The 21,299-nt window shown below is 39.6% G+C and overlaps 1 protein-coding gene across 1 annotated transcript in view; it reads left to right on the top strand.

The window, feature by feature from the left end:
* The first annotated feature begins 315 nt into the window (after positions 1 to 315).
* The window catches only part of PLXNC1 (plexin C1), a 79,000-nt gene continuing 58,016 nt past the window's right edge, over positions 316 to 21,299 (top strand). Inside the window, exons 1-6 of the mRNA XM_060694829.2 lie at positions 316 to 1,827; positions 14,682 to 14,810; positions 15,683 to 15,817; positions 17,170 to 17,270; positions 18,406 to 18,520; positions 19,402 to 19,558. Coding sequence (XP_060550812.2) covers positions 835 to 1,827; positions 14,682 to 14,810; positions 15,683 to 15,817; positions 17,170 to 17,270; positions 18,406 to 18,520; positions 19,402 to 19,558 — 1,630 coding nt within the window. The 5' untranslated portion in view covers positions 316 to 834. The remainder of the gene's footprint in view (positions 1,828 to 14,681; positions 14,811 to 15,682; positions 15,818 to 17,169; positions 17,271 to 18,405; positions 18,521 to 19,401; positions 19,559 to 21,299) is intronic.

Raw genomic sequence — 21,299 nt, 5'->3', positions numbered from 1 at the left:
TCTTGCTCCGAGAAGAAAATTGAACTAAATGACCTCCAAGCTCCCCTAACAAGCCTTATTCCTACTTATATAAGTCTGAAAACAGTTTTCATCCACATGGACCAGCGAAGTTGGCTGGGGAATTCTGGGAGTTGAAGTCCGCCAGGCTTAAAGTTGCCAAGGTTGGAGACCCCTGCTCTAGTTAGTTAAAATCACAGGTCTATTGAGGGCAGATCAAGCCTGCTTGTTATATCGCACAAGGGCTGGTTGGTTGGTGCTGTAAATTGCTAGAGGGGGGAAAAAAACGGCTGGAGGAGGGAAAGTCAGCCTTGGAACGTTTTTAGAAGGGGCACCTCGCGGCAGGGCCTGGATGGACCGGAGCGCAGGCCGAGGACAAGAATTGAACCTTCTGGCACCAGCGAGGAGACCCATCCACCCCACCCCCCACCCTTAAATAACCAGCTGGCCTCAGCTTCGCCAGGAGAACGGCGCACATCTGCAGCAGCCTATTTCCCGCCTGGGTGACAGCGAGCTGGAGAGTTCGGGAAGAAAGCGACAAGCACGTGGAGCGCCCCGGCTGGCACGCCCTCAGGAGGAGGGAGAGAGCCGGGGTCGGCCGCGCAAGTGAAGGAGACGAGGCGGGCTTCCCACCTCCCAGGGAAAAAAAGAGGAACCGATGAGGCGTGAGGCAGCTGAGGCACAGAGGAAGCCACAGAGCGGGGGAAGGGCAGCCGTGGGAGCGGTTCCCTGCTCGTCCGAGGGGTGGGGCGGTGCCGCAGCTGCTCGCATGTCGGTGGTACCAGAGCCTCTCCCGCCAGCCGAGGAGCCCTAGATAACCGGGGCAGACAGGGGACCATGGCCCGAGGGCCGGGGGGCACGAGAAGGCAGCTGGCTCGCCGTAACCCTGGAAGCTCGCCGTTGCCCGCGCCGCCGCTGCTACCGTCGCTGCTGCTGCTAGCCTGGGCTGCGGCGGGGGCCCGAGGGCAGGGGCCCCTCGAGTTCCCTCGCGCCGTGGTTAACCTGGCCGTGAGCGGGGAGCGCTTTCTGGTGGCCAGCGGCAACTGCTGGTACGAAGTGGCGCCTTCGCTGGCGTGGAAGGAGGAGCGCTTCTGCGAGGAGCCGGCCCAGTTCTGCGGCGAGACGGTGGCCTCGGTCAACAAGCTGCTGCTGCCCTTCGGGCGCGACCGCCTGCTCACCTGTTGGAGTCAGCCTCGAGGCGTCTGCTATTTGCAGAACGTCACCGAAGGGAGAGCCGCGAAGAAATTGGGCCGTGAATTGGTGACCTTCGCGTCGGAAGGCGCGGTGGCCGGGCTGATGTATCGCGAGGACGATCGCTCACCTTGGTCCCTGGTCTGGGCCATGAGCCACAAACTGAACAACTGCCCCGATGACCCCCCGGAGAGCAACGCCAACAAGGCGGTCTTCATCATACTAGAAGGCGAGGAATCAGTGAACGAAATCAGGCAGGTGGCCATGAAGAAGGTGTACAACCTGCACTTCGAGGATGCCTTTCGCTGGCAAAAGTACTTCTTTTTCCCTTATTATAACAATGACAACCCGGAGGCCAAGATGCTCATCGCTCTATACGAGAAAAACAACCTCAGGTACAATAGCCAGGTCCTGCGATGTGGCGCCGGCAAAAAGATCAAAATTCTTTCCTCGGCGTACCTGGAGCAACGCGCGCTCTGGGTCGGGATTTTCGGCTCAGCCTCCACTCCCGCCACTCCGACTTCCACCGGCCTTTGCATCTTTGCTCTTAAAGAGCTGCTGAATAACGCGAACGAGTGTAAGTTCGGGGAGTTCTCCACTTCCGACTTGATTTCGGATTTCCAGCCTCCAAACACATGTGTGAGTAGTACCTTGGGTTATTTGTTGACCAGATGCCTGGCTAAATCAGCTATATTTAGGGTCAACTTGTTTAATTGTTGCAAGCTATGTATTTATGAGAGGCAGGAGCCCCGAAAGATACAGAATATTTTGGCAGACTGATCCCCACCCTCAAAAAAGGCATAGCCTTCCATCCTTTGCAAGCAGATCACAATGGAAGCCAAAACTAAAAGGAAAGTTTAGCGTTTTCTGCAGGATTGTGCCAGGATCCTGGGGTAAGGTGTATTTTCTGAAGGAGTGATTCACTACTGTATTTTGCAGTGATGAGACACAGCAGTCAAAAAGTTATTTCAGATTCTTTCATTGTTTTTCCATACTGTTATTGTTCGCTTTCCATTGGCTTCAATGAAAAAAAAAAAACCCCAGTAGATAAAGAATGCTTATGCAATGAGAAGAAAGCTGATAGTATGAGACTCTGGGCTTTGGAGATGCTTTAAAAGTATCAGTGAAGGAGAATGTTCATAGCTCAGGGGGTCTTTGGTGCTCTCTTGGCACCATGAGGGGTGCTTAGCTCATGAGGGGTCTTTGGTGCTCTCTGAGCTTGGTTGTTTTTTTGCAGATATTTCATTACCCAAGCTAGGATTAGCACTATTATTTATTTATTTATTTATTTATTTTTATTATTTGAATTTATATGCCGCCCTATCTCCGATAGGACTCTCGGCAGCTCACAACAATAAAGCACACAAAGTTCAATTTTTTAAAAATACCCAATAAAACTATAAAAACCATTAAAATCCCCTCTAAAACCCCTTCAGTCCAAGCCGGCCAGGCGGAATAGCCATGTTTTAAGGCCACGGCGGAATGAGTGAAGGTCAGGGGCCACCCGGAGCCCCAGGGAGAGCTGATTCCACAGGGTAGGTGCACCCACAGAGAAGACCCGCTCCCTAGGGGTCGCCAGCTGACTAGCACCAAGATCCACTCATTTAAAGGTACCATTATTCTTTTATGACTGTGGGAAGTGGGAACAAATAGAGACTAACCAGGGAATGAAATTCCATGGATAAGGTTAGGCAGTTTGGATAATAAAATTCCTTTGGAGAAAAATCTTGGCATTCATGCTTTAAACCAGTAGGTGGTCCAAGCCAAAAGTGAAAGCAATTATTTTATATTTAATCTTTCCACCAATGAATAGTGCTTGTCCACGTCCAGATTCAATTGGACTAAAAGCAATTATTTCTCTCTTTAATGGTGGAAAGCTATGAGTTCTAAAGTATTGATTGATTTTACTGGGCATTAGGATTGCTGGGATCTTGGCTTATATAGCTGACACTGCTATAAGGATCCTCTTCAGTTGCAGAATAAAATAATAGATTGGGAACTTTCAAATGACCTTTTATATTGCTTCTATTACTTTGGTATATTTGTAAACTCAAAGTAATAAAATCATTTAAAATGGGAATGGTAGAAAATAGTAAGAGTTTCATTGCCTTAGTTTAATCTGTGTGATGATAATGGTAGAATTAGGGGGAAATGTTTTTCTCCTTCAATTATGAATCTTACCTTCACATGTTTTTCAAAGGAATTATTCAATTATGAATCTTACCTTCACATGTTTTTCTGAGCAGCCTGTGACAATTGGCCTAATTTTTAATATTCCCTGCAAGAGATGATGTAAATTCAGATATTTAGTGTCTGTTCATTTCTTGCAGCCTCTTGCTTGGGAGAGAGAAACAAAGATGTGAGGAAAAAGAATGGGAGAGAGAAAGGGGGAAGCAATAAAGGAGAATATTTATAACTCAGGGTTGAAATGAAGGGTCTTTGGTGCTCTCTGAGCTTGGTTGTTTTCTTGCAGATGTTTCTTTATACTTTATTTTTTATGTTAAACTAGATAACATAATCAATGCTAGCAGTGATTATGTTACTAGTTTGGGTAATGAAATGTCTTCAAGAAAACAACCAAACTCAGCACCAAAGACCCTTTAAAAAGGGAAGCATTGGAAAAAGAGAAATATTGTGTGTCCTTAGCCACTTTTGATAGAAGGCTGAATCCATGAGGTTGCCACATCCCACAGAAAGGAGAAATCCTCCCATCCCTTCCATCCTTAAAAGTAATGCAATCATTCCTCTAGACGTGAACCCCCATAGGGCTCTAAAGAATGTAACAGGCTAATGATAAAGACTCTTTTTAGCCTGAGCATTTGTTGGGGACTAATGACAAAGGTTAGGGTCCTTGGGCTGCCTTTTTTTCCCCTGAATACATTTCAGTCAAATTTGGGCACTAAAACATTTTTCCTGCCAAACCAAATAAACAAAATGAAGAAAAGAAATGCAATCCCATTATTTTTCTGGATGTCTTGCTGCTTTTTGATGTCATCAAGGATGGTACCCATTTAAAACTGTGAGGTGGAATCTTTATTTAGTCACCAATTCATAGAAAGCTGTGCTGGAATATTCAGTTATACTGATAATGCAACACAGTTTAGCTGGCTGTTATTGTATTCTGGAGGCTACTTAACATTGATCTTAAATTGGTGGCTAAGGCTATTTGTAGTGCATAATGGTTTGTATGCAAATAATGCACATATCAGTAACCATAATTTGTTTTAATCATACAGTAGTTTGGATAAACTTGAATAACCACATATAATATTGAGTCATAATTTGTTTTAACTATTGTTAAGATATTTGAACAATATCAAAAAGATATTTGAATTAAAATAAAATGGCTGGATTTATAAACATGCTTATCTAATAAAGAAAATCACATCATGGATTAGTGTAGTGTGTAAATCCACCTTATTTTTCATTCTCTTATGTTATTTTTAAAAGTTACCATCATTCAAAAAAAGTCAAAGTAAGAGAGAAAAGAAAATAATGTCAAGATTTTTAAAAATTGGATAAAAGCCTATTCAAAGCAGAAACTAACATGTCCCATACAGTAATACTTTCAGACCCAACAGTTTCTAGCTGCAATTGCTATGGCACAGAATTTCCTAGAAATTTTACAGTCCTAAATGTTTAACAGAAAACATACAATTGCCTGTAGGGACTAAGTAATTTGTAAATGGAAGAGAGATTAACTCCGTCCTTCAAAGATAACAGGGCATTTCAAAAACACCATCTCAATGTCAATGTCTGACCGTATGCGTAAGAGCTCCGAATAGGGGATATTATTGAATTTCCTAGTCAATACCTTTTTCTATTTTCTAGGCATGTCAGTTTGAGTGGCCTCCTAAAAAAGAGTGCAAGTATACAAGGAAAGTATTTGGGGATGGATGGATGGATCCATGACCTTATGGTAGCAGAGATCTGAGATCTCTGCTACAATAAGGTTCCTCTGTACATCAAGATCAATGATTCTTTGCTTGACTTTGGTCCAGGCTTTGTCTGAACCTAATTGTCTGTTACCCTGTTTCCCCCAAAATAAGACATCCCCTGATAATAAGCCCAATCGGGCTTTTGAGTGCATGGCAATAAGGCCAAGCGCTTATTTCAGGGTTCAAAAAAATATAAGACTTATTTTCGGGAAAACACATTCCAGGTAGTTTCTCATTCTTACAATGAGAAACTACCTGGAATAATTTGGCAGTGATTTGCTTCTTCCATGGGAAATTATGTCTGTCATTGCTCTCTGTCCATCAATACTAATTGGACTGGGAACTCATTCTCATAGATTTATTTGAACCGGTACTTTAATGGGGAGAGCTTCAGATAAGCCTTGGGAGACCCACATCCAGGTTCTATCCTGATTGGCGCTGTGATTGAGCTACAGATGCTGTAGCTCAATTTTCAATTCTCTATCTCCTGGAAATGTCAATCTTCAAATCTTACACTCCATGCACAATAATCAGTCAAAGCACTAAGTGCTAACTGCCCGTAGCAATTATTTTTTTCAGAACTAAAGAATTAAGACTTTTGCTATACTTTATGTGTGTAGTGCTATGGATATAAATATATCCTTGTACTAGAAGCAGTTTAGTCCAAATTTCTGATATACTTGGTTGGAATTATTTGCTCTGTTGAAATTCACTCCTCATTTTCTTAAAATCAGGTATGAAAAAGTTGAGTTGAACTGATTTTGACTCTGAGTGAATTGGATTCAACCCCAAAAGTAGATACTGTTTCCTAGTCTACTTTTAACTCAACGTTGTGTTGACTATTTTAATTTTTGGAATCTGTGGTGCGTGCCATATGTCTATTAGATATCAGTTTTGGATTTTAATTGTACTTATATTTTGCAGTTTTAATCTTTTTAAAATCTAGAAATATTAATTATATGGGATTTTTAAGGTGTTTAAATAGGTCAGTGAATCTTAAATCCAGATGATAATTTTCCTATATAAATATTTGTTGCAGGTTATATATTATTGCATTCTTTCATTATTGTATATGTATTGTTTGGAACTGCCTTAAAAATATTTTAATAAAAATCCATTTAAAACTAGCTATCAGCTATTGTACAATTAAAAAAAAACATTTTTTTTTTTGCTATTTTCCGTGTTCTGCAACTTAAAATTCAGACCAATTTTTGGACAATATTCCATGTTGATCTCACCTGAGCTTAATTTTCAGCAGATGTGTGTGTGTGTGTGTGTGTGTGTATAGTAACACTGTACAATTTAACATTCTATCCAATTGTTTTGGTAGTAACTTTAAGGGATATATTCCAAATATACATATATAGATAATATAGTTTCTGTTTTTTGAAATCTTCACAATTCTTAAAATTGGCTTATAATTTTAGTTGATATACTTTTGCAAATTTTATGTTGAGGAATTGTTATTCCCTTCAGCAATTATTCCCCTTTATATATAATATATTGTATTTTAATATTATTCTGTTTCAACTTTTCATCACCTAAAGGAGCTGAAAGTGCAATTTAGACAATTACAGAGTAGACTAAGCTGGTGCATACTAAATAATGTTATTTTTAACAGTCTTCTAAATATAAGAAATGTTAAAATTAGTTCAGATCTTGGAGTTTTTATATGCATAAAGAATAAGCAGATATAATCCTGATGATGACCCAACCAATATTAAATATCACCAAGCCTCACTGATTTCAGTTGAACATTTTTAAATTTCCATTACAGACAGTGGGTTTAAAGATACTTATTGGCAAATAGCAAAAAATAATGTCTAACTAACAGAACATATATTGCTAAAGTTCATGTGATATTACTTAGGAAGAAGAAACTTGTAATTGTAATGGTAACGTACAATTTAGAGGATTTTTTATTTTAAGATTTTGTGTATATGCTTAGTTACATTACCACCGTATGACAGAATATAGAAAATATATAGTTTGATTCACATTTCAAGTAAAAGTGCAAATGTTTATCATGTGGGCTAAAATTATTTGCTGCTGTAGTAGTATTGTCATTTGTTATCTAAAATAGAAAATTAAAAAAGGAGGAGAGGGATTGAATAGATAGAACAGTAAGGTTCTTAGCAATATTTCTTATTTAATTTAGTGATATTTATTCTCTTTTTTATTATTATTACATTTTATTAAACCACTAAATTCAAACAATTCAAATGAAAGTTAAAATCGTTAATAAAAGCAAAGTACATCACAGTATTGCATTGTAATATAATATGGAAGAAAAACCATAAGCAATAAAATAATAACAGCAAAAGCAGTAGAAAAATAATTAAAAAATCATAGTAAAATTAGCAGATCATTAAAAGGACCGTGGAAAATAAAGTGCATTTCTCTGGCATAGAAAAGACAATAAAGATAGCACCAGATGTGTCTTACTTGGTATAGTATTCCTAAATCAGAGAGTATCAGCAGTCCTCAGGTAATGACCATTCATCCAGTAACCATTCAAGGTTATGATGGTCCTACATCAGTGGTGGGTTGCTACCGGTTTACACCGGATCGGGTGAACCAGTAGTGGCAGTGGTGGGAGGCTCCGCCCACCTGCCTGGATGCTTCTGCACATGCACAGAAGCGCCACACACATGCACAAACTGGTAGCAATGGGATTTGGAACCCACCCTTGCCCTGCATGAGTAGGATTATGATGGAGTTCCAGCCTTTGCAGTGTTCCTGTGGCCATGTAATCACAATCTGGGATCTTGGTGCGAGACTTGCAATTATAGTGTTGCAACAAGCCACAGTGAACATCAGGGGGGATGATGGGGGATGATGGAGAAAGGTCTTGAGAATATTATCTGGGAAGACTTTTATTCTGTGACTCCCAAAGACGTGGACAGGATACTGGGTAGACTGAGTGCGGCCACATGTTTATTGGACCCACGTCCCTCCTGGTTGGTGCTGGCCTCCCGGGAGGTTATGCGAGGCTGGCTCCAGGGGATTATAAATGCTTCTTTGAGTGAGGGTGTCTTTCCCGCCACCTTGAAAGAGGCGGTGGTGAGACCTCTCCTCAAGAAGCCTTCCATGGATCCGGCAGTGTTGGCTAATTATCGTCCAGTCTCCAACCTTCGCTTTGTTGCGAAGGTTGTTGAGAGTGTGGTAACACGACAGCTCCCTCAGTACCTGGATGAATTGGTTTATCTGGATCTGTTCCAGTCGGGCTTTATGCCTGGGTACAGCACGGAAACGGCATTGGTCGCATTAGTTGATGATCTCTGGAGGGCTCGGGACAGGGGTTGTTCCTCTGTCCTGGTCCTATTAGACCTCTCAGCGGCTTTTGATACCATCGACCATGGTATCATGCTGCACCGGCTGGAAGAGTTAGGGGTGGGGGGCACCGTGTTGTGGTGGTTCTCCTCCTTTCTCTCCGACCGGTCGCAGTCTGTGTTGGCAGGGGAGCAGAGGTTGACCCCGAGGCCCCTTGTATGTGGGGTGCCACAAGGGTCGGTCCTCTCGCCCCTTCTGTTCAACATTTATGTGAAGCCGCTGGGTGACATCATCCATGGTTTCGGGGTGAACTACCACCAGTACGCTGATGACACTCAGCTGTACATCTCCATCCCGGACCACCCCAATGATGCCCTTGAAGTGATGTCCCGGTGCCTGGAGGCTGTACGGAGCTGGATGGGGAGAAACAGACTCAGGCTCAACCCATCCAAGACCGAGTGGCTATGGTTTCCGACATCCCGATATAGTCAGTTGGTGCCATCACTGACTATTGGGGGCGAGTCGTTGGCCCCCACGGAGAGGGTTTGCAACTTGGGTGTCCTCCTGGACTCACAGCTGTCTTTAGAAGGGCATTTGACAGCTGTGGCCGGGAGGGCATTTTATCAGGTTCGCCTGATTCGCCAGTTGCCTCCCTTTCTGGATTGGGACTCGTTAAATACGGTCACTCATGCCCTCATCACTTCCCACCTGGACTACTGCAATGCTCTCTACATGGGGCCCCCATTGAGGAGCACTCGGAGGCTCCAGCTGGTCCAGAATGCGGCCGCGCGGGTGGTTATGGGAGTGACGTGGCGCTCCCATGTGACCCCCCTCCTGTGCGAGCTGCACTGGCTCCCGGTGGTCTTCCGGGTGCACTTCAAGGTTTTGCTTACCACCTTTAGAGTGCTCCATGGCCTAGGACCGGGGTATCTACGAGACCGCCTTCTGCCACCAGTAGCCTCTCACTGACCAGTATGCTCCCATAGAGAGGGGCTTCTTAGGGTGCCGTCATTCAAACAGTGTCGACTGGCGGACCCCAGGGGAAGAGCCTTCTCTGTGGCAGCACCTGCCATCTGGAACGAGCTCTCCCCAGAGATACGGACGATTACAGACCTTCCGCCGTGCCCTCAAAACATTCCTATTCCAGCAGGCCAGCCTGGCCTAACCTCTTTTTTACACTGTTTTTAAATTTTTTAAATTTTAAATTTGTCTTATAAATTTGGGGTGTTTTAAATTTTGTTTTCTGGGCCAAATTATTTAATTGTATTTTAATAGTTTTTTAAACATTTGTATTATATGTATTTTATCTTTTGGCTGTTCACCGCCTTGAGTCCTTCGGGAGTAGCGCAGTATATAAATTTAATAAATACATACATACATACATACATACATACATACATACATACATACATAAAAAAAATAGTATGATCACAATTGTTGATATTCCCTGACACAGTGGTGGGTTTCAAAATTTTTTACTACCAGTTCTGCGGGTGTGGCTTGCTTGGTGGGCATGGCTTGGTGGTCATGTGACTGAATGGGCATGGCCAATTTGACATCATTCACAGCTATGACCAGTCACATGACCATCCCACTTAGCCATGCCCACAGAAAAAGGTAGGAAATTTTTTTGAATTTCTACCTATCTACTTATTTTCTGCATAGGCCTGGCCTAATCTATCAAAGGCCTCCCCTGGCATGCTGCCCCACCCTCCCTTCACCAGTTGCATGCCTCGCCCTGTTTCCCCTCCTTCAGCAGCCCCGACCCTAGCCCCACTTCCTCACCCATCACCGCCTCTTTCTTCGGGCTGCTTACGTTCCTCCTCTGGTGGCTGGTCTGGAGTCTGGAAGGCAAGCTGACCTCCAGTAGTTTTCTGCGGCCTCCAGCCAGCTGCCACTGCCGGGAAATGGCTGGCAAAGAGGTGGCAGCTTGGAGGCTTCTCACAGTCGCATTGAAAAAGAAAAAGCCTTCTCTTTGAGAGCTGCTTTGTGGCTGTGGCGGCAGGCTGCAGGCCACCAAAAACTACCGGAAGTCGCCGAAAAAACCGCTGCTGTTGCCGCCCTGTTCTTCACACCAGCCACACATGCATATCCCATTGCCTGCTGCGTCCCACTTGGACTGACACAGCAGGCAATGAGATGTGTCACTCCGAATGCGATGCAGCAGGCAATGGGATTTGATGGCAGTTGCTTTTTCGTCGACCTCTGGTAGCTTTTGGCGGCCTGTGGCCAGCCGCCACAGCCGCAAAGCAGCTCTCAAAGACAAGGCCTTTTCTTTTTCGATGTGACTGCAAGAAGCCTCCCAGCCACCGCCTCTTTGCCAGCCTCTTCCCAGCAGTCGTGCAGGTGTGCAGGGCAAACAAGCGGTGCCAGGCTACCGGTTCGGGGGCATGGCCAGCCAGAGGTCGCTATCGGTTCAGCGACCCAGGCCAAATTATCGTTACTGGTTTGCCCAAAATGGTGCGAACTGGTAGAAACTCACCATTGCCCTGACAGCTTCCCACATGAAAAGTCGATGTTTTTAGTTTTGTGTCTCACTAAATAATGACAGCAAGCATATCTTGAGACTGTAACTAATTTTTTTGGTTTCCATGCTGTTAACCTTACAGGATCATCATTTATTTATTCATTTTTAATTCTGCATTATTAATTTTATAAGTAACTCAAGGCAGCAAATACATTTTGACCTGGGTTAGACTGAGAGTGTGATTGGCTACCTTTTGCTTCCCCATACTTCCAACATTTGTAGGAGTCTCTCAAAAATGTTAGCAATTTGTATGAAGGTATAGTACTATATATGAATCATTTTAAAGTAATTTTCCTGATCCTTGCTAATATAGTAACATAGAATTCCTTCAATATGTAGACCACCATGTATCTGAGATATTAATTCTTAAATCTGATTCCTCTGTTTCTTTGAATTATCACATCTAGCAGTTTCTAGCAGAATGTTATATGTTTTAAATTCTGAAGATTCTAACCTAAGGTAACATTTATTCCTAATTCTGAAAACACCGCCTAGAAAAAATAACAATGATATTACAGGTTTATTTCTTTGTCATCATCCTAAGGAATAACTCTTCCAATATGTGAGAACTGCAGGATAAGGAATCTCCCCAGATTTAAAGCTATTTAAATTAGACTTAAACATTCACCTCCCCAGATTTAAGTCTACTTGTTTTGGGGGAAGATTGTGTATCTAGATTCTGGGACCTGATAATAATACACTTTTTATAGAGAATGTAGAACTTCAAAAATGAGCAGCTATCTTCTGTTCCCAGTCATTTATTCTGCATCATAATTGTATTGGGAAGTACCATTATTGATAGAATGATTCTTCTTATGTTCTCTTATTTAAACAATAGAATTGGTAATGAACTGTGAAAATGTGGCTTCAGTGGAGAATATAATACATAATGAGAGTGATCTCTGAGTGGTCTTTTATATTTAGACTGGAACTAAGCATGGCATGGGTATGCACCAGCATGTCCCCCCTTTCCCTCCTCTTTTTCATCACATTACCTTCATCTTATCCCCAATCCATATCTGAGGCAGATTAAGGCTGACCTTAGGTGCTCCGGTATTAAAGTTGTTTCCCCCTTTAAGTGGGTAAGAAGCCATGGCAGTTGTCATGACTTAAACAGAGATATGCATTGCAAGATATGCCAGATGCTCCAAAAACCTAAAGTTTTAAAGTTGTGTTTCTTTTTCTATGGCATACTTCTATGCCACTTGATAGTTACATGAGCCACAGTGGTGCAGTGGTTAGAGTGCAGTACTGCAGGCTTTTGCTGCCTGCCGGCTGCCTGCAATTTAACAGTTCAAATCTCATCAGGCTCAAGGTTGACTCAGCCTTCCATCCTTCCGAGGTGGGTAAAATGAGGACCCAAATTGTTGGGGGCAATATGCTGATGCTATAAACTGCTTAGAGAGGGCTATAAAGCATTGTAAAGCGATATATAAATCTAAGTGCTATTGCTATTGCTTCATCACAAACACTGCTGAAAGGACAGCTTAAGAACCATTATTAAACCAAATTATGTTGCTTGGTTATAGATAGAAAACCATTATGCCAAATAGTAATTAATAGATAATAGGCAATATAGAGATAATCTAGTTCAGCTTTTTCCAGTTGATACTGTGTGTTAACTGAGAATTATGGAAACTGAAGTATAGTATAGCTGGTTGAAGGAGATTGGCGTAATTGATCATCGCTTTGGCTTACAGCAATGTAAAAATCATCTGACAAATTTTAACTGCTGTTAAATATGAAGGCTTTTTATTAACTTCATTACAAATATAATAACACAATAAATTTGTCATAAATAATTATTCAGAACCATAAATAGAAATTTAAGGAATACATGCAGAACTGATATCAATAAAAGATAATAGAGCTTTGTCTTTCTAAAGTAGGTTTTCCATTATGATTCCATGAGCCCTGGAAACAAAGACCCACATAAAACGAAATTATAAAAGGCATTTCAAAAAAGGAGGTGAAAGATTTTGTACAGGATTTCCTGTTTTTCTTACTTTCTTGTAGCACTGTGAAATATTAAAGAAAAAGCAATATATAAACAATGAGGGCATAATATGAATATTAGATTTACTGCATCATAAGAAAAAGGAAATTTTAAAAGGGTGACCTGTACATTGGAAAGAAATAAATGTATACTACTGACTGGTTTCCATTTACCTATAATTCTTTAGATACTAACATACTATATACACTGTTGGATTACCTGTGTTTACTTATTTCCTCTCCTTAATGTATCATGGGAAAGAGCAGTAGGAGTCTTCGCTAACGCATTATGAGCACTTTCATCATCTAAAAATACCACACATTTTTTGGTATTAAAATGATATGAAAAAGATACATTAAATGATATCCAACCACATAACTACATTACATGTGTTGGAAGAAATATCCATCTGGTTCAGTTCCAAGCCGGGAGAAAGACACTGGAAACATGGAGGCTGATTGGAAAGATGATTCAATGATGAAGCAGAACCACATGGGTGGTTCTGGTGCAGTTGACCACATGGAGTAGCAAGTGGGAGGTATTTATACCTTGTCTTGGGTTTTGCACTTGAACTTCCTGTTCCTGTGCAAGAACATGTATTCTATTGGCTATTGTCAGATTCCCATGGGGCCATGTACAAATCCTAGGAGTTTGTCTGAGCTAAGTTTGATTGAGGTTTGGTCTTCTGATGCAATGAAGGGGCTTGTTGAGTGATTCCTATTGTGGTTGAGGGCTAACCCTATCTTTGTTCAGACCTTGCTGTAGGAAATTTGTTTATGAGTAGAGCTATCTTTTTATCTCTTAATTGCTGATATCTGCTGAGGGCTATTAAGAAAGGTGGGCGCTATTAAGAGTGAGTCTGCTTCCTGCCTCTAAAAAAAACATGCTTCTCCATTTCTAATCCAGAGAAATATAATATTCTGCCTTTTTAATATTTCTCAAAATACTTCATTCTTCTAGGAGAGGGGTGGGTACTAACTTTCTACACATGAACACCTCTGAATACAAAATCCATAATGGGTAGTATAACTTTGTTGTACCTAGTGCCTTCCAGATATTTTGGGGTTCCAGTGCCCAGAATGCCCCACTTGACCATTATCCATCACACAATATCTTCTTTTAGAACAGAATAAATTATTGACAGCAAGGAATTCACACATATTTACATTTCTGTGATCTGGACCTTCACATTTTGTGTTTTTTATATTTCAGTCTCTATGTTATTAGCTTTAATACTCCTTCCTCCTCCTATTTTCTCCACAACAATGAACCTGTGGGCTGAGAGAGAGTGAGAGAAAATCACACAATTGACTTTCATGGCTAAGGAAGGTCTTGAATTCACAATCCCCTGCTTTCTTGCCTGGAGCCTTAACCACTAGACCAAACTGGCTCTTTATGTGGTCTACTTCTTCCTGTATTTTTTGGATTCACGTAGCTAGCAACAAACTAGCTAGGCTAATCAGGCCTCATTAATTAAGAAAAGATACTTCTAAGGACATGCTTGCTGCAGTTTCAGATTTTTCTCTGAACTAATTATGCTGATTTTTTAAAAAAAGTATATTAAATATATATTATATTAATCCTAATGAAAAATGTAATAATATTGTGTTGAAGTCTGCTTGAGATAAAATAGCACCTAAAATCTATAATGTGGCAACTAATCTTCCTACAGTTATTGATAGCTACTGAATATTTCTTCTTTCAGTTTTGATTTAATGATGTATTCTAAAGTTTTGTTTCTTTGTTCATTCTGTTTCAGGTAAATGTTACATGGCCAATCAACAACTCAACTTCTCTGAGTCATTTTAATTTGGTTTCAGTTTATGCCACTGTGCTACTAAACAAGACTGTTTTATTTTTAGGAACAGGAAATGGGCAGCTATTGAAGGTAGGTTTTGCCATGAATCATTACAATTTCATCTGTTCCTCCATCAGGTTTATGTAAAATTGCAGAAAACTGTCTCCATATTTGGATTTATTTTTCTTCAATATGTTTTTATTCAAAAAAATTAATAGAATTAATATAAATAATCAGTATATTAGTTTTTAAGAACTCACAAATAATCTGCACATGCAATTTATCTTTTTTTTTTTTGAGTGGAATAAAACAGTTGATGCATGCATTTGCACATTTGCACTATTTGCACATTTAGAGCTTCCATTTTCTATAAATCAAATAGAAAAGATTTTGAAGGAAGACAGGTTTTATGTTGTTCCCTAGAACTTCACATTTGAAAAAAAAGCTGCTTTAAAAAAAAAAAAACATTTTTTTGCTACAGTACATTTGATTTAATAATATATTCATTTGATTTAGCCATGGTATTTTGAACAAGGCATAGAACTTACATATGCTACAGTTTAAAAACCACAGTTTGCAGACTGGCTAGGCTGGGCTCATACAGTAAGCCACTATAACTCAAGTTACATAATGATTTTGCACAATATTGGAAGATAGCATATGTTTTTACTATAGCAACAACATCTATAACTATTTACACTCTTTTCAGTCTTAATCTTTATGTATGTATGTATGTATGTATGTATCTATCTATCTATCTATCTATCTATCTATCTATCTACCTATCATCTTTTTATTAAATAATTTTAGCATGGTAAAAATCAGCCTTAATCTTTTCTTACAACAGTAGATCACATAGGAAAAGAAGTTGTGATGATGAATAGGTTGCAAAAGAGTACAGGACAACTTTATTCTAAACTGTTTGCAAGTTTATGTTCATTAAATATATCCTGTTTTTATAGATTGTTCTTGATGACAAAATGAAGCCAAATTGTCCAGAAATTTTATATGAAATTAAGGAAGAAACACCCATTTTCCATAGGCTTGAACTTGACCCTACGGATCAGAATTACATCTATCTACCATCTAATAATATGGTTGGTTGAATTCTAAATTATACTCTAGAATTCCATTTATATGCTGTTTTCAAAGTTGCATATAAAACTTCTTGTAGCCAAGTATTGAACGGCAGCAAAGCTTTTGCAAATATTCCAGTTGTTTTCTAGTGAAGTTTTATGATAAACAGATGCTGGAATGCCCATGGAAAAAGTTTAGAGGATTATGAAAAATTACCACACACTGGATCTTTTTTGTGGGGAGGGGAGGACTTTGGAAAATTCTTATATCATCAGGTCCTAAAAATCACCTCATCCTAGTAATCCTAGTTAATATTGAAAATATTGCCCCATTTCACATTCTGCAGTACTCACATTCTTCCACTTTACTCCCCATTTCACTGCCTTCTATTTATCTTAATCCACATTGTGATTAATTCAGGACTTCATTATTATGAGTCTTTGGTTTTGTAAGATGACTTAGCATTATTTAACTCTTCATTGATATGGAGTAAATGCTGTACACTAGAAGGTCAAAGGCCCAATAGCAATAGCACTTAGACTTATATACTGCTTCACAGTGCTTTACAGCCCTCTAAGCGAGTTACAGAGTCGGCATATTGCCTGCAACAATTTGTGTTCTTGTTTTACCAACCTTGGAAGGATGGAAGGATGAGTCAGCCTTGAGCCTGGTGAGATTCGAAATGCCAATAATGATTTAATAAGATTAATAGATATCATCTGATCTTAACAGAAATTGTTATGAGCAACCACAATTACAATTCTTCCACATTAAAACCTAAAATAGTTGCTATCTGAAAAATTTATGTTTTTCTAAGTATATAAAACACTTAAGAGCAATAATTAATCCAATCTTCCTAGAAATAGGAAAATGGGTTGGCCAGAAGTGCATTTCAAAATGAATTTTAGCAGTAGTTTCCTGTGAATTTGCCTATAGTTAGATATCGACAAAATAATTAAATACAACATTAAAACATTATCACCATATATTAGAAAACACCTGTAATTTATATGTTTCTCTTTTAATCGTAGAATTTGTTCCAGAATCAACCCAAAATCAATATAAACTAGCAGCCATAGACTTATTATTTGTCAGCCAGCTTTTGCCAGCCAGGATAAGCTCAAATCAAGTTCACAAATGGTTATTTGTAAAAGATTGAAAAAGTGAGAAATTGGTATCAACATACCCAAAACACACATCTTATTCTAGTATTCTAATGAAGCATATTTGTTTGAATACTTCCCTATATTTTTAAGAGTTATAACTTTATTTTAAAATAGTTATTTTTTGTGTATCTCGAACTCATAAAAATGTTGATTTGCTTGGAATGGCTGATAAGGAATTTGCAAAATATACTTTTTATTTTTTTTAGATCAGGAGAATACAGGTTGCAAATTGCAACAAATATATTTCCTGCAGAGATTGTTTATCTGCAATGGACCCACACTGTGGATGGTGCCACACAAAGAAAAGGTGATATTAATATTGTAATATAACATAATTAATATTTCATGCAGAGTCTGAATGTCTGTTCAAAATTATGTGTGTTTTAAAAGAAAGAAGAAGGAAGGAGGGAGAGAGAGAAAGAAAGAAAGAGAAAGAAAGCGAAAAAGAAAGAAAGAATATTTTATTTCTGTGCTTCAGAGGCATTTTTACTAAGTCAGAGACTCTCAGAATTTGTAATTATGTGACCCCTAAAAATTATAAATGAATTTGTGCCAAAATACATTTCGGTATTTATTGCCACGTTGACTTTCTTTTTAGATGGACCAATCTATGGACAACATTCTTTGGAACCTCTGTTTGGGGGGTGGGGGGGAGAGGAGGAACCTCTTTGCTCCAAAGAGTATTGGATTCCATAACAGCGTTCAAACAAAGCAATATCTTTGCTTAAGATCTTTTTAAATGCCCAAATGAGAGAAATCAGAAGTTTCCTTTAAGGTTCATTTAGTTTTTCCAAAGCAAAATAAATAATGCTGTTCATATAAAACTCCCAGAAATAGATTGCATGCCAGCTTTAAAAAGAAAATGATGCTGTTTTCCCAGAATATAGGGATTACAACTCCATGAATTCCCTACTAGCAATTGTGAGTTCTAGGAGTTATAGTTATACTGCTGAAAATTATATAAAGATCAATGGATTTTAATCCAATCTAGTTGAGCCTCTTTATATTCTTAATTCTAGGCTCCCCAAAATTTCAAATTTAGGCCTTTCCAAATATGAATTTCAAGCCATTACATTGAGCTCTGGTTTTAGCTGTTTTGTAAAATGATTTTTAGAATCATAAAAATCTAAACAATACCAATATGCAACAATAAGCAAATGCAGCAGAGCATGATAATCTGATTAGGCCAATCTGTTTCTCAGGAATGCTTGCATTGCTTGCAGAAACAGTACAGCAACTTCTTTTTTTACAAGAATAGCTGAATAGAAATTGGTAGAATCCCCAAACCATATTTGATGTAAAACACATCCTTTTAGCCTGTTATGAGTTGAGGGGGGGAAAAATTCAAAAATGGCTAGTGAAAAACAGTTAGTGTGAATTGCTATATAGAGTCAAAACATGTTTTATTATTTCTATAACAAATATACTTGTATTTTCTTTAGCTGCACTTTAAAAGGTGAATGTACATTTTCTAGTAACTCACCTAACTGGGTAAATATTTCATACGGCAAAGATAAGTGCCTGAAAATCTTCACTTCTGAACTCAAAAATAATAAGGTATGTAATTCATAATTCTCTAGTCATAGATTAAAGTCAGTAATACTAATAAAATGATTAGCAATGGTGATTTTGAAACTATGATGATATTGCATTATTTTAGTGTTCCAGCCACTGGAACACTATATTGCCCATTTTCTTAGTTTTTACCAATGAAACTTGTTGCAGGGTTGGGGTTGTGCAATTGTAAGATCATTGGCCCTCAGTAATTTTTATAATCTCCTCTCAAAGAGTAGTAGCTTTCATTATGCCAATAAAAGTAAAAATAATGGATCATATCTAGATATAGTCATGATTATAATACTTTGCCTTTGGATCCAATTCCAATCCAGTAAATTAAACACAAGTAAATAAAACTGTGAATAGTGGTAATACAATAGTATATTCAACTAGTATTTTTGCTGCTGTTGTACCACAGTACATCCTTGCTGTGTAGAAAGTAACTCATGCCACAGATATTTCCTACTTGTTCTACTTATCATACCAATACTATTTGTATTTTATGACTTTCAAATTTCTAAACATTCATCTGTATTAAAAGTATATACAAAATAGATTAACCAGTCTGGCTACTTGGGCCCCTCCAGATCTATGATCATAGGGATGTACTTTAATTTTCAAGTAATTTTTGCTACATTTTAAACAAAAGAAGCCATGCATCTCTACATATATTGTATAATGCTAAATCATTATTAAGACTGGGAACAGAAGGAAGGAAACCTGGATAGATCCTGTTTTGTAGTTGATTTTTTGGATTTAATCATTGAAGTTGCCCAGATTTCAGCAGATTTCTACTTCCTAGCTCACTGTCAGGATAAAATTGGCAATTTTATAACTGGCACTGAATAAATTTATTGTTTACAATGTTTTTATTCTTTTAGGTTAATGTGAGAGTCGATGTAAATTCTTTTGGTCTTTCTGAAGCACATTCCCATTGCAGGATGTTAAATGCAAGGACCAATAAAATTCTTTGTGAAGTGAATCAACGCCATCTCAGTTGTTCCTGTGATATAAATTTTAAAGATCTATCAGAAAAAGGTGGGCTTCTTTATATTTCAGTTTTGTAAATTGATATTTCTATATCTTGCAATATATTTTCTCTAGTTATACATAAAAATTCAAAGTCTACTCTTACAGATTGAACTCAGTGCAAAGGGAGGTTATATTACAATATTAGTTAATATTTGCATTGCATGTTCATGATAACATAACCCTCTTTAGTTTCAGCTGTATCATAAAAGATTATTTAATGTAACAATGAATTCAGTTAGGTTATTAAAAATGTTCCTCTGGTTGACATGTGAAAAACCTGTGTGAAAAAAACACACTCCACACTCCAACCTTAAATCATGGAAGTGAAGCCATTTTAAGAAAGCCCTTTCCACTGCCGCCGGCATGAAGGGAAAGTCTCCGGCCCCGAGGAACCTGCCCGTTCCTCTCGGCCGCCCAAGGGGTCCCTTCTTGTCCCCCTGTCCCTTTAAGACAGGGGAGATCCGAAGACCTGTCGGCGGCAGCTTGGCAGACAGAGTTTTGGCAGAGCTCCGCGGAACTCGCCATTTCTTCGTCTGGATCCCCGCGGTGCTCCGAGGACTCTGGGCGGCTTACACCAAAGACAGTATACTAAATATCATATTGCCCCCAACAATTTGGGTCCTCATTTTATCCACCTTGGAAGGGTGGAAGGCTGAGTCAACCTTGAGCCGGTGAGATTTGATCCGCTGATCTGCTGAACTAGCAGTCAGCTGAAGTAGCTGCAGTACTACACTCTAACCACTGCGCCACCTCGGCTCTTTTGCCTTGGACTAGAAGGCAAACATGTAAATCTTGTCAATTTTACCTAATTTGAAAAAAAGAAAAAGAAAAAAAGATAAACCATTTCACTGTTCCAATGTTCCACCACGTAACTTTGTTCTGTCCCCATCTCACACACGCACACAAACAGTCAGCCAGGAGTTAAAATAAACTTGCAGACAATAATTTCCTTCGATAACAGAATCGGCAGCAACCCAGTAGCTGCTTGCCAAAAACTTTACTCACAGAGGGAGGTGTTCCTCCTCTGTCAGATAAACCAAAATAAATTCACAAAGCCAAAGAATTGTCAAGTCCAGTCCATAATAAATCCAAGGAAGGCAGATAACGAAGTTCCAGAGACACAGTATGACTTGCTAGCTGTTCAGTTTTGTCCGTCACAAAGCCTGAATGGCCACCACACCCCCTTTTATCCCCTGTGGGGTGTGGTCCAGTGACTCAGCTTAATCTCTGGCACGCCTCCTTCTCTGATGCTGGCGGGGATCCAGCCAAGACTTATCTCCGTCGCTGTCTAACTGCGGCTGCTCGGAGATGCCTGGCTCCTGGCCTATCTCTTCTCCTTCGGGAGACACCTGAGGCATTGCCAGAGAGGAGGGTCCTGGAGAGGGAGGCCTTGCCAACACATCTCCTTCACTTTCGGAGTCTTCTCCCTCCGATAAGATGGGCTCGGGGGTCGGAGTCACAACAAACTTAAAAAAAAAGAAGAAGTTAGCCTTTCATTTCTCTGAAACATGTAAAATAAATAGACGGCCATAAAGGGTTGTAACCAGCTATAGGAAGGGAGGGGGCATTCCTGCAACAGGGAATCACAGCTGGAGTAGAGAGGGCTACCTGCAATGAAATGAAGTGCAGAAGACAACATAGAAAACATTGCTAGTATGAATGTAATTTTTTTAAAAAATCCCTATATACAACAAGAAAAAACAGCTGGAAGTTGCCTTTCTGGATGGCTAGAGGTAAGTAGATGTCA

The sequence above is a fragment of the Pantherophis guttatus genome, chromosome 7 (assembly GCF_059756535.1).
Source record: "Pantherophis guttatus breed Tessera chromosome 7, ASM5975653v1, whole genome shotgun sequence".
Lineage (NCBI taxonomy): Eukaryota > Metazoa > Chordata > Lepidosauria > Squamata > Colubridae > Pantherophis > Pantherophis guttatus.
This window is presented reverse-complemented; position numbering and strand designations above follow the sequence as displayed.